The 15410-nt window shown below is 38.0% G+C and overlaps 1 protein-coding gene across 4 annotated transcripts in view; it reads left to right on the top strand.

Annotated features, from left to right (window-relative positions):
- The window catches only part of HECW1 (HECT, C2 and WW domain containing E3 ubiquitin protein ligase 1), a 266177-nt gene that overhangs the window by 195771 nt on the left and 54996 nt on the right, over positions 1–15410 (top strand). For all 4 annotated transcript variants that reach the window (XM_065752992.1, XM_065752994.1, XM_065752991.1 and 1 more), the window contains exons 10-14: positions 36–137; positions 5304–5454; positions 11388–11518; positions 12772–12893; positions 15161–15346. In XM_065752992.1, the coding sequence (XP_065609064.1) occupies positions 36–137; positions 5304–5454; positions 11388–11518; positions 12772–12893; positions 15161–15346 (692 nt within the window). The remainder of the gene's footprint in view (positions 1–35; positions 138–5303; positions 5455–11387; positions 11519–12771; positions 12894–15160; positions 15347–15410) is intronic.

Here is a 15410-nt window from a genome sequence, read left to right as displayed (position 1 = left end):
AATGACTGTCAATATCTTGAATATCTTGTCCATAGGTGATTGTCCTTTACTCCATAATTCTCAGCCAGTCAGCCAGCTTCCTTCTCTGAGGCCTGACCATCATCACTACCCAACTATCGATGAGCCTCTTCCACCAAGTAAGCTTTAACATTGTTTTAACTTATTACATTTTTTCAGCCTTTCCTGTTAATTCAAACAGCGTAGAGGTCAGTATGTCTTTCTAAATTATCCCATCTGTTCTGTGTATACTTTCTCCAGAACCCAAGCAATATGGTCTTTTGTTTCCCATGTTTGACCCTGACTTCAAGTGTTGTCATGTTAATTTGGACAAATTCTATAACATCCCTTTGCCTTGATTCATCCTCTTCTTCAGCTACCATGAAACATAAAATAGTAGTATTTTCCTCATTCCAGTCAATACTGTAAGACTGGAATGAGTAGGTATCTGTCAGGTGTGCTGGAATCCTTACAGAAAAACTTTTGTGTGGTATATGAGCAAAGTACTGTTTTTTGGGTTTTTTTGGTAAATTTTATCTTCAGATTTTTCTGTATCCCAATTCAAACATAGTTTAGGATGCTGCGCTCTGTCAATTCTGCTTTCAGGTCCAGCAGAACTTTTACTCAGTCAGGATGCACCAGGAACAAACAGCAGGTCCAAATCTGAGCAAAACCAGCCTAAGCTGTGGAAAAGCAGCTCATGTATGGCGATCCCATCATAATGTTTTTGGATTCGGTGCTTGATTTAATGTTATGTTTATTATGGATGTAATGACATCTGCAGTTGTGCTGAATAAAAATCAGAGGTTTTTAAGTACAGTAACCGACTAGTGGGCTGATAATACGGGACTTTTATCTACTAAGGAAGATGTTTTTACTTGTCTTATAATACCTTTTCCCTTGTACATCTAGAGGATTATTCTGCTTTTTACATTAGCTCTGACTGCCCAGCAGAGTGCAGTCTATGCCCTGCAATGTGGTGCGAATCAACTTGCAACTTCAGCATGTGATTTACAATCAAAGCATGCAATGCCTCAGAAAAACAACCAGGCATGTAAACAAAGCACTGTTCTCTTCAAAGCCCGAGGAGGGAACTTGTCCTGTGGTGCCCTTAAAAATATTCATCGTTTACCAACCATGCTGTCAGTATTCCCTAAGCTGAAAATAGTCCCCATGCTGGCGTCAGCTGCACAGTAGCATGAATGATTCAAATGCCTTTAGCCCAATGAAGTCTTGTTAGAGTCCCACTGTGGCTTTCCAGTGAATGATGAAATGGGAATGGCTACCTCTGTAACAGGAAAATATTTTTCTTCCTCCCATTCTTACCTCAATGCTTTGTGAATAAGGCACATTCCCAATTAGGTGACTTAATGTTAGGATACTGACACCACCTCAGGTAAACAAAATGTACTGTGAATCCACGCCCCATATTTGTCCATTATCAATTCATTTCTCCTCTTATAATTATCCTTAAAAGGCAAGTGTTTCTACGATTGATTTTCACTGAGTGCTTTTACAACAAAGGTTAAAGGTATGAAAAGCAGGGTATGACAACACAGTTTAGAAGTGATAACCCTTTGTGGGATTTTATTGCGGATGCTTATTTTTATTGCATCATCTGCTTAAAACATTTTACCAATAAAGGCTTGAGACCTTGTATAAAGGCTTTGAGACTTAAGTATATTGACTTTAATAGACTCTTATTAAGCTAGTTTTATGAGGGGAAAAAAATTGAAGTAAGTAATATTACCTAGAAGGGCAGTGCTAAATGCTCTCAGAGAGATTTCAAAGTAACTTCAGAAGGAAGGCTATAGTCTTAATCTATAAATATTTCTTTTTCTAGCATCCAGTGTCACTGTCTCAGTGCCTTTAATGCTTCTTAATCACAGTTAAATAATTCTTGAATAATATAGAAAAAGGGAAAAAACTTTGTATTTTAAACATCAGTTACATGAACAATCCAGGCTTGCTTCTTGCGTGCAACATTAACTTCTTCACATTGTTGAAAATAATGTTGTCATTGCTGCAAGATAATTGTTGATTGGTTTTACATTGGCTATGGGTAATCCTATGGTCAGTCTTTTTTCTCTTTGGAATAGTTTTCTGAATAACTTTGTTTTGTCATAAGCCCACAGCAATTGACACCAGGGTGGAAATTTAGTTTCAGACAGCTTTGTTTAGGAAAGATAGTCCAGATTCATTGTTTATGTAGGAATGTCATAGTGACCAGCTGAAATGTTAAAGCTTACATGAGACTGACAGGCAATTTGCAGAGCTTTTATTGCCTTCTGTTGGCATTAATGCTCACCCCTTATTATGTGTGTGTTTGCTAGTACTGCTACATGCCCTACAGGACTGAAGCCAAGAAAAATACGTGTGCCTTGTTCACTTCTGCTCTGTGCAAAAGTGTGGCTGAGTTTGGAAAGGGAAAAACAGCCTTTTTACTTTGCCCCTCCAGGATTATGGGCCTGCCAGAAGAGGTTGTGTCTTCTGGTATAAATCAGAGCAGTTTCAGATGCTGTTGCAAAATATGACTCATCTGATGGAGGGGAATCACTAGAAAGCAAACCAGTACTGTCCCATCTCCACTCTGTGCACGAGCATGATACTGCTGTGAACGTTAGATTAAGGTTAGTCTCTGCTGTAGTCACAGTTTTATTTTGCCTGAAAAAGTAATAAAAAAATCCTCAGAATTGTCTGCTTCCTAGATCATCTATGGCCCTGGAGTAGTATGAAGGGACTTGAGCAGAGATGAATCCTGTCTGTCAATTCACCTGTGAGCATGTTCATCTCTCTGTGCTCTATTCATCTGTCCAAAAATATGGTATTGTGTGCAGCTTCAGTGACTTGTATGACTTACAGGTTGTCTTGTGAGGAGGCAGAAAGTGCACCTGACGTCTTTGTGCAACCAAAATACCAGTACCATCTACCCTCCAGCAGCCTTCCCAGATGATCGGAAGAATAGCTATTCAGCTGATTTAAAAAGCTGTTGCAAGGATCAGTACTTATCTAGGACCACAGTTCTTAATATTTTGGTGTGCCACTGCAAGTGTCAACCTATGGTTTCAGGTTCATATACACATTCAGCAATGAATAAAGCAGTGCTCACAGTTAGATAGTTCATGTCTGTACATAAAGCTGCTGGATGTCTGAGGCATCCTACAGAGATAACCTTCCTGAAACTATAATCCAGTCTGCACAGTTCTGACCTGAAATTTTCACTGTAACCTCCAAGCTCTGAAGTTTTTTTTACTCTTGGATTTCTAAGTATTGTACTTAGAAGCTTAGAATCTCTGAATTGCATTTAATTAGAGATATACTGCAAGATAGGCTCTGGAGCCAGTAGTGCATAGGGCTGGATTATGAGAAACTCTAGGTTTACTTTGTAATTGGATAGTTTTATTCTTAGTTAAATGTCTATCAGCAGGCTCCGGATCAGTATAAACAGCATTGATTGGTGTCTTCTATGTAGATTGATAAGAGTGTGGATGTGAGCATTACATACAAATCCCTAATTATCCATTGAGCTTTATTATTCTCAGCTTGTTACATGTATGCTGTAGTGTGATTTTAAGGTACAACATCTCACCTTTGATCTAGCCAAGATAATTTCCAAGTACAGGATGTTGCAGATAGTGCATGGCTCCAGAACAGCCATGGTGGTACACCCACCCCTAGTGATGTCATGCTGGGTAAGGCTTTGGCCTTTAACTTGCCCTGTCAAGATTGATTTAATTCAGTGTGCATCTGTTGTGCTTGATGTGCTCTTTTTCACTGTTTGGTTGTAGACATCATTTTCATGAAGCTATGTTCTTGTTCTTGATACAGCTACAACATCCTTGAGAAACCTTACCCAGTGGGAGAACCAGAGAGCCCTCCCCTTAAAATTATGTGATGTTCACAGAGAGACTGTATGTATGTACATGTGGTGTTAGCATAGTTTTTGCACCTATAATTACCGAAGTGCTTAAACAGTCAACTCTAAAAGAAATAATGCATGTGTATAGTATAAGGCTCTTGCTGTTTTGAAGTCTCCCTTCAGGAACTCTTAGAGTCCTTTTTAAGTTCCTGGAACTAATGTGTCACAGGCCACCAGCCACAGATGTAAGACAGCCTACACTAGGATAGGACCAGTCCAGATATGGGAACTAAGATTAGCCATAGCTGGTGTTCTGGAGAGGGAAACTGTGAAGGATGGGTTTCCAGACACAGCAAGTAAAGATACAATTTCAGTCCTACTCTTAGAAGTAGTAGCAGATGCGATGTAAAGAATGAAGTCCAGCTGAACCTGAATTTGATCATAGGAAAATGTAGAAGGAATGGTCTCCCCAGTTAGAGCAGTCATAGTAAGAGTATGGGAGTAACAAATAGTTTTACCCTCCACCCCAAGGTAATTACCATATGTGCATGAATATGAGTGAGGCTTGTATATAAACACATGTGGAAAGTATGTGTTTATACATAAATATGTCATCAGCTGATGGATCATGTAGAAATATGAAGCTAGCAAGTCAAATTTGTATCACTACTCCATACATTCCAAGCAATCCAATGTGGAGCTATGTTAACTAATTCACTTCTGAATTTCCCCTGTACAAACCTTTTTTTTTAATCAATATTCCCACGAACCATCAGAACATGTAGTTTTCAATCATGCGGTAACTTAAACATTAAAAGGAGGCAGTGACTGAAGGCTCGGTATTATGCTGTAAACTTTCAGTCAAGTTGGCATTCATCAGAACAGTAGGTTCTGATCAAATCATTTGTGTATATCTACAGAGATTTGTACGGATATGTCCAGTCAGGATGTGATCAGTTTTCAGGGGAGCCTATAATTGTTGTAAGAAACATGTGTAAACATGTTTCTTCTGAAACATAACAAAACAGAAGACATGGGTTTGCCACGTTAGCCCAGATTTAATCCTTCTCTGCTAAGTGTCAGCTCTCTGTGGCTGCCCTGACCTGTAATGAATCTAGCTAGCTAGTATTAGTAATTGTAAAATTATCCAGCCCTTTAAAACGTGTTTTTGTAGTCTATGATGGTGAGTTCCATAGGCTACCTATGTACTGTGTGTGAGAAATATATGTATATGCATATATAATGTATGCATAGTATATATACGCGTTTAAATATGTATGTTGAATATATACACATATATTGCACGTATATAGGCATGTATATGGTACCTATCTCATGTGTATATCTTCTCTCTGTGAATATATGTGTGTTTATGTATTTCCCCACATAATTTTTTGGAAGGCATCACACTGACAGCATGTTCCCTTCTTTTTTTTTCCAATCCCAGATTGGGAAGCTCGGATAGACAGCCACGGGAGGGTGTTCTACGTTGACCATGTCAACCGAACTACCACATGGCAGCGCCCCACAGCTGCAGCAACGCCAGATGGGATCCACAGGTCTGGCTCTATCCAGCAAATGGAGCAGCTGAACCGACGGTGAGCACTTGCATCTATATTCTTCTAAGATCCACATTCTCTTTTCTTAACAATACCCCAAATGTTTCCTTCCTGGAAAAGAGAAGGCTGCATGGAGGCCTCATTGTAGCCTTCCAACATTTAAAAGGGGATTATAAAAAGGGAGAGAATTGACTTTCTATACAGGTAGACAGTGATAGGATAAGGGAGAATGGTTTTAAGCTCAAGGAGGGAAGGTTTAGATTGAATGTCAGGAGGAAGTGCTTCTCAGAGAGAATGGTGAGGTGCTGGAACAGGCTGCCCAGAGAGGTTGTGAATGCTCTGTCCCCAGAGGTGTTCAAGACCAGGTTGGATAGAGCCCTGGGCAACCTGTCCCACCCACCACCTTCCTCACTGATCTAAAGGTTGGTGGCCCTGCCTGTGTCAGGGGGGTTGGAACTTGATGACCTTTGGGGTCCCTTCCAACCCAAGCTGTTCTATGATTCTATGATTACTTTCTCACTGCACTCCATTGGCTTCCTAAGTTTCTTTCCTTGTCCAAGTTCAATATATATCTTCCTGTCCTGGTTGCTGATGACTTTCTGATTTTGTGTACCTGCTGTAGGTATCCAGTACACAAATTTGCCCACATGATGGATGCTGTTGAGTGAAAAATTTTTCAAAACTTTTCAAACTCTATGAAGAGGCTTTTTGAAAAACTTTTTTGCAATGATTCACAAAAAAGAACAGAGTGTTCTTCCAAAAGATGGAGTTATTTTTTCTATTTAATTCTTAGAGTGATACTCACGGCTCAGCACCTAGCCCTACAGAGGTTTCTGAGCTGATTGTTATTATAATAGTATTTACATATCAGTGTGGCATTTCTACTCAAGCTAGTTAGGCCTACTGAAATATTTGTCTCTTTTTCCAGGGCAAAGCACTGCTCTAATAGAACTGTATGGCTTTCCAGATAGAGATATCTTAGTGTTGCACTACAGCAGTGTGCCCAGGTGGCCAAAAAGACCAATTGCTTGTATCAGGAATAGTGTTGTCAAGAGGAACACGGAGGTGATTGTCCCCCTGTACTCAGCACTGGTGCGGCCGAACGAGGTCAAGTACTTTGTTCAGTTTTGGGCCCCTCACTGCAAGAAAGATGTTGAGGCCCTGGAACGTGTCCACAGAAGGACAGTGTAACTGGTGAGGGGTCTGGAGCACAGGCCTTGTGAGAAAAAGCTGAGGGAGCTGGGATTGTTCAGTCTGGAGAAGAGGAGGCTCAGGGAAGACCTTATTGCTCTCTATAACTACCTGAAGGGAGGTTGTAGTGAGCTGGGGGTTGGCCTCTTCTCTTGTATAACTAGAGAAAGGACAAGAGGGAATGGCTTTAAGTTGCACCAGGTGAAATTCAGACTGGGTGCTAGGAAATACTTCTCCAAAAGAGTGATTAGGCACTGAAATGGGCTGCCAAGGGAGGTGGTGGAGTCACTGACCATGGAGGCATTGATTGAATGTTTGTAGACATTGTGTTGAGGAACATGCTTTAGTGAGAATGATTGGTGATAGGTAGACTGTTAGACTGGATGATCTTGTAGGTTTTTTCCAACCTTGGTGATTCTGAGTCTGCTAGGTGTTGTAAATCTTTCAGTTCATTCTTTATTAGCTCAGATATACCTTAGCATAGGACACGTTTTCCCTTTGACTGGTCTACAAATAGATTTGTTTATCATTTCTTTCTCTTGCTCGCTTTTTGGACTGAATGTGGTTAAAAATCCTCCCTTTTTACTACAGATTATTTTTTTTAATTCCCTGCTTACTTTAATGATATGGTTTCTTTTCTAGACAAGCAAAGCTGAAATTATATTCTAATCATAGCTTGTAAAATGACACAAAAGATTTTTGGTCTTTTTCTTTGTGCTAAGAAAAAGATCTGCAGCTGAGAGAAAAATGCAAAGTTTCAAAGAATTGTTTTCATTGTGCAGAATAGTTTTGGAGTTACTGTATGTAAGGAGAACTGGGTTCTGAATGACAATTGAAAAGTTAATTTAACTTTTGAGAAGTAAATTAGTCTTCTTAAAGTCTCTGTTGTACATGGAAAGTTGGCACCATCAGCACACTCTTGTAAAAAATCCTTTTTTCCACCAAATGTATTACTTTGGATAGCATTTCATAACATCTATTATATATTGTAGAGGTGAAAGAGTTTGTACTTTTTTCTCTTACAGCCTTCCTCAGAAGGCAGCAAGCTGTCATGTTCATAGTTAAAAAAAATAAATCACAAAGTGTATGTTTAATCTAGATCTTTTCCAAGGGATTTACATGACTCTCCTCTGCTATTTTGCATTTGTCTTTAAGAGGGATTTGGATTATGTGAAAGTTCAGAGTATTTTACTGCTGCTAAGCAAGTTATCTGCTACAGAAATCTCTACTATGGATATATATATCAGTCTTATTTATTTATTTATTCATTCTTTTTGTTTTGGAAGTTGAACTCTCACATATGTGTAACACAAGACCAGAAATAAGTGTTCGTGAGAGTGCTTGTAGGAGTTTAACATTCTTTTAGCCAACACAGATTAATTCATAAACCAACTATCTCAGATACCGTAGAGTGGGCACTTTGTGACCTCTTGCAACAAACCTCCTTCTGTATTTTCATGTAGGCTGTCTGCCTTCCAAGATTATAACTTGTCACCGGTTTGGATTGGTAATTGAGTGTTAATAGGTCTAACATGTTTCACTGAATCTCTCTATTTTTGGTATTCAGAAATCTGGTTACCAAGTCAAAAGTATAGAGGATTTTCACTGGAGGCATAGTTCTATTTACCTGAATCCAACTAGAGACCAAGCACTTCACAATTTAATAACCGTCAGTTGCCATGGCTTATCAGGACAGAGGAAAAAAACGTGATGATTCACTGCTCCCTGTTGAAGACCTCTATTGATTTGAAATATTGAATAGGGAGCTATCCTGTTGTTTCAAAACTTGGGAACAATAATTTCCCTAGATTCTGATAAATGAGGCTCATACTGAATACTCTGTTGAAACAAGTTGGGCATTTCAGAACTGGAAAGTGATTTCTGCGTTCTCAACCTGGCTGGTAGAATTTATAAAATTATCATTGTCCTGAAGCAAATTTCAAATATTTTGAGTTTCCAGAATTCTGTATTATGAGGAAAACAAGCTTTCATAAATAGTAATTGGAAAGCATTATAGTAGGCATTGTTGTAAAAATTTATTTTAGAAATACTGAGTTGTTGTGTTTCGAACTTCATTGTTTGAAAAAACCTTCAGCAAACACACCTGAAAATCATTTTAGGTGAGGCAAGAGCAAACACAGGGCTTGCAGATAGAATTACCAGCAGCCTGAACTTTTGCTCTAAACAAAATGGAACTCAAAACCGCTTAATTTGAAAAAACTTGGCCACTTTTCTTTTTGAACCAATTTACTCAGCTTCCTGGTTTCATTTCTGGGAGGGAATGGAAAAACCAAAATATTACAAGGAAACCTGGTATTTCCAGCTCTGCCAAAACCACAAAGCTTTGGAAATTTAGCTCGAAAAAAAAAAAAAAAACAACATAGCTGTGATTGTTCAAATCCAAGAGCCTAATCCTACTTTCCTTCTGTGCTCAAAACTTCTCATTAGCTGTGCTAGCCACTTGAGAGTATGGGGAATGCAAAACTGGAATCCAGGTGTTAGGCAGGAGACGTGGTTTTTAGTTTGAAGACTCTTGCTCATTTTCTTCAGCACTACCTGTCACACTTACCTGTTAGCAAAGCAAGTAATAGCCATTGATGCTCAAGCTCTGTTGGGAAGATCTTTTGAAGCTTATGTATATCTAGGCTTGTTTTTGCACTAATTTAAAAAGTAATAAATAACACAAGAAATTATAGCTGTGTATTTAAGGCAGCTTCAGTGTGGTATTTCTAAACCTTCATTTCTTTGATGGATCTCTTTGAAAAGAGACTGAATTTCCAAAGGCATTCCCATAACTTTTGCCCTTTCAATATTTTCTTGAATTACTTTGACATTTTCTGGTATTTATATAAGATGGTTTTATAGTATTGAAAGCTCCAAAACGTATTTTTCGGTTGGCATACAGCTAGCATTACTGTTTAAGGTTTGCCAGTAGGGATTTTCTACCATCTAATTAAATTGAAGCTGCAAGGTCTTTTTATTAATGTGCTTATATCCTTTGATTGCATGGACTCCTTAAAAAAGTTGTATATTGCTGTTGCATGTGAGTGTTGTAAAACTCCTCCAGTACTGGAATGGAAAGTTGCCTGCAGTCAAGTGAATAAAAATGTGAAGTGTAGATCTAAATCAGGGGGACATAGCAACTAAGGTAAATTCACGCTGTTAGGAAATCTGATATCAGAATTTCTTTGTAAAGATGGGTATTGACTTAAAAATAGCACACACCATCCTTTTTTCTTTAGATCTTCTAAATTTGTTGTTTATTGAACTTTCAAATGATGCAGTTTCAAATGCTTTTGAATGCTGAGGGATATAAATACTACTATGAACGTTTAGTGTAAATCTATTAAAACTTAACTGATTTTGCATAATTGTTTACAGCTCATCTGCCCAAAGTTGAGTTGCAGTAAGCTACTGGAGACACTGTCTGTTGAAAGTGTAAAAAACAAATCCTCATTGTCTTTGCTCATCTCAGGTCTCATTAAGGAATTAGCTCCTGACCAATTTTCTATTTGGAGTAAAGTATACATTAACAAATAAAGAGAGAGTTAGATAGAAAGTAATTAGAAATTGTAAGACAGAATATAAGATGAAAGAAAAAAAGAGTGTAAGTCAGGAAAATGGGAAACAAACAATGTTGGATCAGATTAAATGCAGGCAGTAGAGCCAGTCTTGTTTATATATGTTTGGGAATGCAATCCACAAAAATGGATTAAAAATGTGGAAGTGGATTAAAAGCTAATAAATTAATTAACAGGGCCTATTTCTTTATTTCCCTTTCTCTCTCTTTCTTCTTCCCTTGTTTTCTTTCTCTCTGAATTTAAAATACGTTTTCTTATTGAATATATAAAACAAGTGCGTTCGTTGCTTGTTAGTAGAACCAAAGAAAACTTGATCTCTCTTAGTCATCTGTCTATGTGAGTGAACAAGTTAACCAGAATTTATTCTGTACAGTACATATTTGAAACACTACAGATTATTTCCACATCCAGATATATACTTTGTTCTTGATCTAGTAAAGAATTCAAGATTTGAATAATCTCTAAGACTATTATTAGTCCTACTAGCATCAATTAATGTGTCAATAAGTTCCATAACTGATACAGGAATTATATAGTGTATAGGGTTTGTTTGCAGGTTTCAATTCAGCATTTACTTCTGTCATCCTTCTCACTGTTTTTTGCTTATGTCAGTATTGTTTCTTCTCTCTTGTTCTTCAGCTGGTCACCACTCAATGTGAGCTAATACTCAATCCAGTTAGTTTTCATAAGTGGACATTACACATCCCTATGCTTTTCACTGAGGATGTGTTGCATTCTATTCTCCTTTCCTATGGTCAACTTAATGAAATTGTTGCTCTCTGAGTTCATGCAATCTACTAGGCTCCATTCCATATTGCCTACCAGAAGAGAAATTTTCTCAACTGATGGCCATGCTGTATCATCATCCACATTGTGAACACTTACCTTTTTAGGGTTTTAATCCTTTACCTTTTTAGGGTTGAACATATGCATTTGATGTTGTAATAAGCAAGGCTGCAGGGTACTCTGTTCACCACAGACTATGCTACCTAAAGACTAAATGAGAAGAAGAATCATGATCCACTAATATTTTTAGGTTCCAGACATATGGATTATTTAAAGAGAAGCCTGATAGAAATAGTATTCTGAAGGCAGAAGTATTGGAATCATTCAAAAACAGCACTGATTATCAAGGTAGGAAGTATCAGATCACTATTCTGTTAACTAAGGCACATTGTTCCTTTCTCTGAATCTATGCAGATACCAAAATATTCAGAGAACTATTGCAACAGAGCGGACTGAAGATGATGGTGTAGTAAACAACAGGGTGGAGAGAGTTCCCACTGGAGGAGGAAGTGACTCTGAGGCAGAGCCTTCCCAATCAAGCTCAGGTATGTGAAAATAGCTATTGAGGGCATGTTCAGTGCTACTCAGTGTTGGCATTCAGTTTTGGGAAGTGCTGAGGACTATAGGAAAGGTCAATTTTAAAATAAAATGCAGATGGTGTATGTTTTTGTTCAATGCAGTAGTGGTAAAAACAGCTCTGTTTTATTTTTGCTACAGTGTAATGAACTGTGGGCCTTACAGTTTGCTGTTTCTGGGCATAGTTTCTGCACTACCACATTATTTAGTATGGTCACACCTGCAGTGGTCCTGGCATGGAATGTGGAATATTTTGTTGGGTTTTTTTGTGGCTACAGTTTTGTGATAGCTATTTGCTGATGGAAGTCTGAGCTGCCACTGAAGGAGGCACAGCTTGTATTTGTAGTCATCACTATCTATATGACAACATCACATAACAGAGCAGGAAACTGATCTGTTTGAAAACTTTCTTGTAGTTAAAGCTCTTTGTAGCCAAATTGATTCTTCCACTTGGCTCATTAAATAAACAAGAACTACTGCCAATGTGAAGGAGAGGAGGAGAATGTGTATCCAGAGGAGGATGTAACAGGCAGGGAACTATTCTACTCTTTTTGGTGGCAATCATATTTCTTTAAAGCAATTGCAAAACCATCCGCTTAGATGTTTTTATTCAGATAAGAAACATCAACAATCAGACTAATTATCACCATGCAACTTATAAACTCACAAAAATAGATACCTGCTTTGAGAAATTGTGCCACCAAAATGAATAAGTAGTTCTTTTCTATTGGTTCATTCTCACCTAGGGTTGTCTTACATGTTTGCTATAATAAGTGTCTTCTTGCCATCCTTGTGTAAAGTAGCAGACAAAGGGATGGAATCAGCATATCTACTTGAATTTTCTTAATGTTCCATGTTGAAAAAGAATTCTTTTCTCTAAAATTGACAGCAGGTGGAACCAGTCAGTAATAGTACTGAACTGAACTGTCAGCTTCTAAAAACTGTTGTGGTCAAACTGTTGTTTAGGGTCAAGGAGTATATATGGGGTGGAGTTTTTTAATATCCAGGAGCATCCAGCTCCTGCCCTGTGAGCATGGCAGCACTAACCATGAGAACACCCTACAGTTTTACCAGTAGGCTTGTCCTGAAAACACAAGAGTACATACACTGGGCAGGATGGTGACATTTTTATATTGTCACTTTTGTAGCCACTCAGTAGAGACTAGATAACAGACTCTTTGCGACTGTTAATAAAATTGTGCTTCTTTTGGTTTCTCTCCAGAGATTAGGAGGGAAGGTTCCCTTTCTCCTGTGAATTCTCAAAAAATCACCTTATTGCTGCAGTCTCCAGCTGTGAAGTTTATCACAAATCCTGAGTTCTTCACCGTGCTGCATGCAAACTATGTGAGTAATTATGATTTGCTTTTTCTGAGTCCCAGTACTGTGCCCGAGGCCTTCAGGGAGAATGCACAGTGAATGTGATTTCAGGTTGATGATTCTGTTGTCTGTTCCTGCAGTGAGTGAGGTTGTTAACTTTTGGAGCTGTGTTCCTGAGGAACCTCACTCAGGGCAACAGAGAGGGGAAAAGTTATTAACCCCAATTTGCACACTCAAGAAGCAGGTAGACACAAAGCTGTGAAAGAAATACTGACTTGAGTCAGAGTAGCTATTTTATGAAAAAAAAGAAAACAAGAATGAAAATGAATTTTCAAACATTAAAGCAATTGTCTTTTATTATTATTATTATTAATACAATAAGTATGAATGTTTTGTTGCAAACCTGATGTGAAGTGGAAAAAGTTTAGTGGTAGATTCACCATGAGGAATTATATAGGGAAATCTTAAAAGAAGATGCAGTTATTGAGTTCCAGCCTTGGTTTCCTTGTCTTGAATGCATGTTCAGCTGGGCATGCACGCATGACTGCTGAATTTTTGGAAATTGCTCAATTTCTGGATAGGGACGCTCTTCCTTTTTGAAAAGAAAAGAAATGGAAACACTTTGAGAGTTATATCAGCACAGTTTTTAGTTAACGACAAATGTCCAGTTATGGCTGTAATGCTTTGTGAATTGAAGCCGTCTGTCCTCTTAAGCCTCTACCAGAGTTTATTTGCTCTTGAGATCCTGCAAAAGAAGGCATATCTTTACTCATCTGACATGACCTGAACTATGTTATGGAGTGCACATAATTTCTTCCATGGTCAGGGTGATAAATGATGATTTATATCTGGGTACAAAATCATTTTCATTCAGTACAGTTATTTGCAAAAGTAGCAAATGTTTCTTCAGTGGTGCAAGAAACAGTTCACGATTTAACCAATTTCATTTCTCACTGAAATAAAAAAGTCAAGAGAGGCCTTCACTTTGAGCTTATAAAATTGTCTTTAATATGGAAGCCATAACGATCTGTTGAAACATCTGTCAAATGGTCATATAGATTCCACTTACACAGAAATAATGACCCACATAACTCCTAGCTTAATGCAGTTGTTACATTTTAACCACATGCTCCTGTTAAAATTTCAAGCTATTAATTATACCAGTGAAGCTGGGACTGGAAAACATTATCCAGCAGTTAGAGTTAAAAGGGAAAAGCTCTCATTATGCAGATACTTTATTTCCATTGAGAGAGAAATCTACATTACATTTTTGGTTTCTATAGTGCTGATCAGAGTTATTGATCAAAAATTAGATCAAAATGTAACTTCTCTAAGGGAGTAGGCTGGCTGACAAAGCTTTCCTGAGTTATAATCAGGTTGCATATTCAGGGTAGAGATATCTCTTTGATTTCACTACATATACCAATGTTTTACCATAATTAAGGACCTTGTGCTACAAGGAGTATTCTCTTCTGAGCACTACCACAATTATAAACCCTACATAATAAAACCAATAGTTGAAAATGTTTTACTGTATTGTAGTGGTAAAAATGCATTAAAAGCACAGAAATTGAGAACTCAAAGCTTTTGGAGCCAGACTCACTGGACAGATTATATATAGACACACTGGGACTCACTTCACTGGAGTCAACAATTCTCCAATGATCCTTAATTGCTCAAGAAGACAGGGTCTGCGGGAAGTATTTCATGTAGTAAAATGAAAGCTCTAGTGAGTAGTTCAGTCCTTTTGGGTGACCAGTATAACCTGTGCACTTATTTTTTGTCTAGTGACATGCTCAGAAGGAATGCAGATTGTTCATAAAGTTTCCTACCCTGCCTTGAACTTTTTCCCTGGAGTAAAGATCCAAGTGTAATGGCCTGTGGATGTGAAAAAGTGTTGCTACAACATGTATTTTGTAGTAAATAAATACATGTCCACAGCAGTCTTTGCACCTTTCTTGGATCATCCAGACACACAAGCAGACTTTCTGCTAGTCTGTGAACGAAATAAAATAAAATACATGCAACATGAGTAGGTGGTGTTTTAGCTAACTGTTGTTCTGGAGTGCTTTATGAAGTAGTTTTTGTGGAGAGTAACTGTTCATAGTATAGGTAGATGTTTGGTTTTCTAGATTATATTTCTTACTTCTAAATGTTTGTGTAAAATAGTTGTTCATTTTAATGCAACTCTCCCAGTATGTGTTTCAGTTCTTTGGACAGATGTCCCAAGAAATAGCTAAATGTCATTTTGACATCAGAACTGTTTTTTCTAACTTCTTTTCTCCATTTCAAAGAGTGCCTATCGAGTCTTCACTAACAGTACCTGCTTGAAGCATATGATTCTGAAGATCCGTAGAGATGCTCGTAATTTTGAGCGCTATCAGCACAACAGAGACCTGGTAAATTTTATCAACATGTTTGCTGACACCCGACTAGAGCTTCCACGTGGGTGGGAGATAAAAACTGACCAGCAGGGGAAGGTAAGAGAACCAACAAAACAAATCACTTGTTTAACATAGCACATCAATCTACATGGTCACTGAA

Source organism: Cyrtonyx montezumae, unplaced genomic scaffold, assembly GCF_038088225.1.
Source record: "Cyrtonyx montezumae isolate F1298 unplaced genomic scaffold, pur_monq_1.0 scaffold_8, whole genome shotgun sequence".
NCBI lineage: Eukaryota > Metazoa > Chordata > Aves > Galliformes > Odontophoridae > Cyrtonyx > Cyrtonyx montezumae.
Note: the sequence above shows the minus strand (reverse complement) of the source record. Positions and strands in the feature narration are given on the sequence as shown.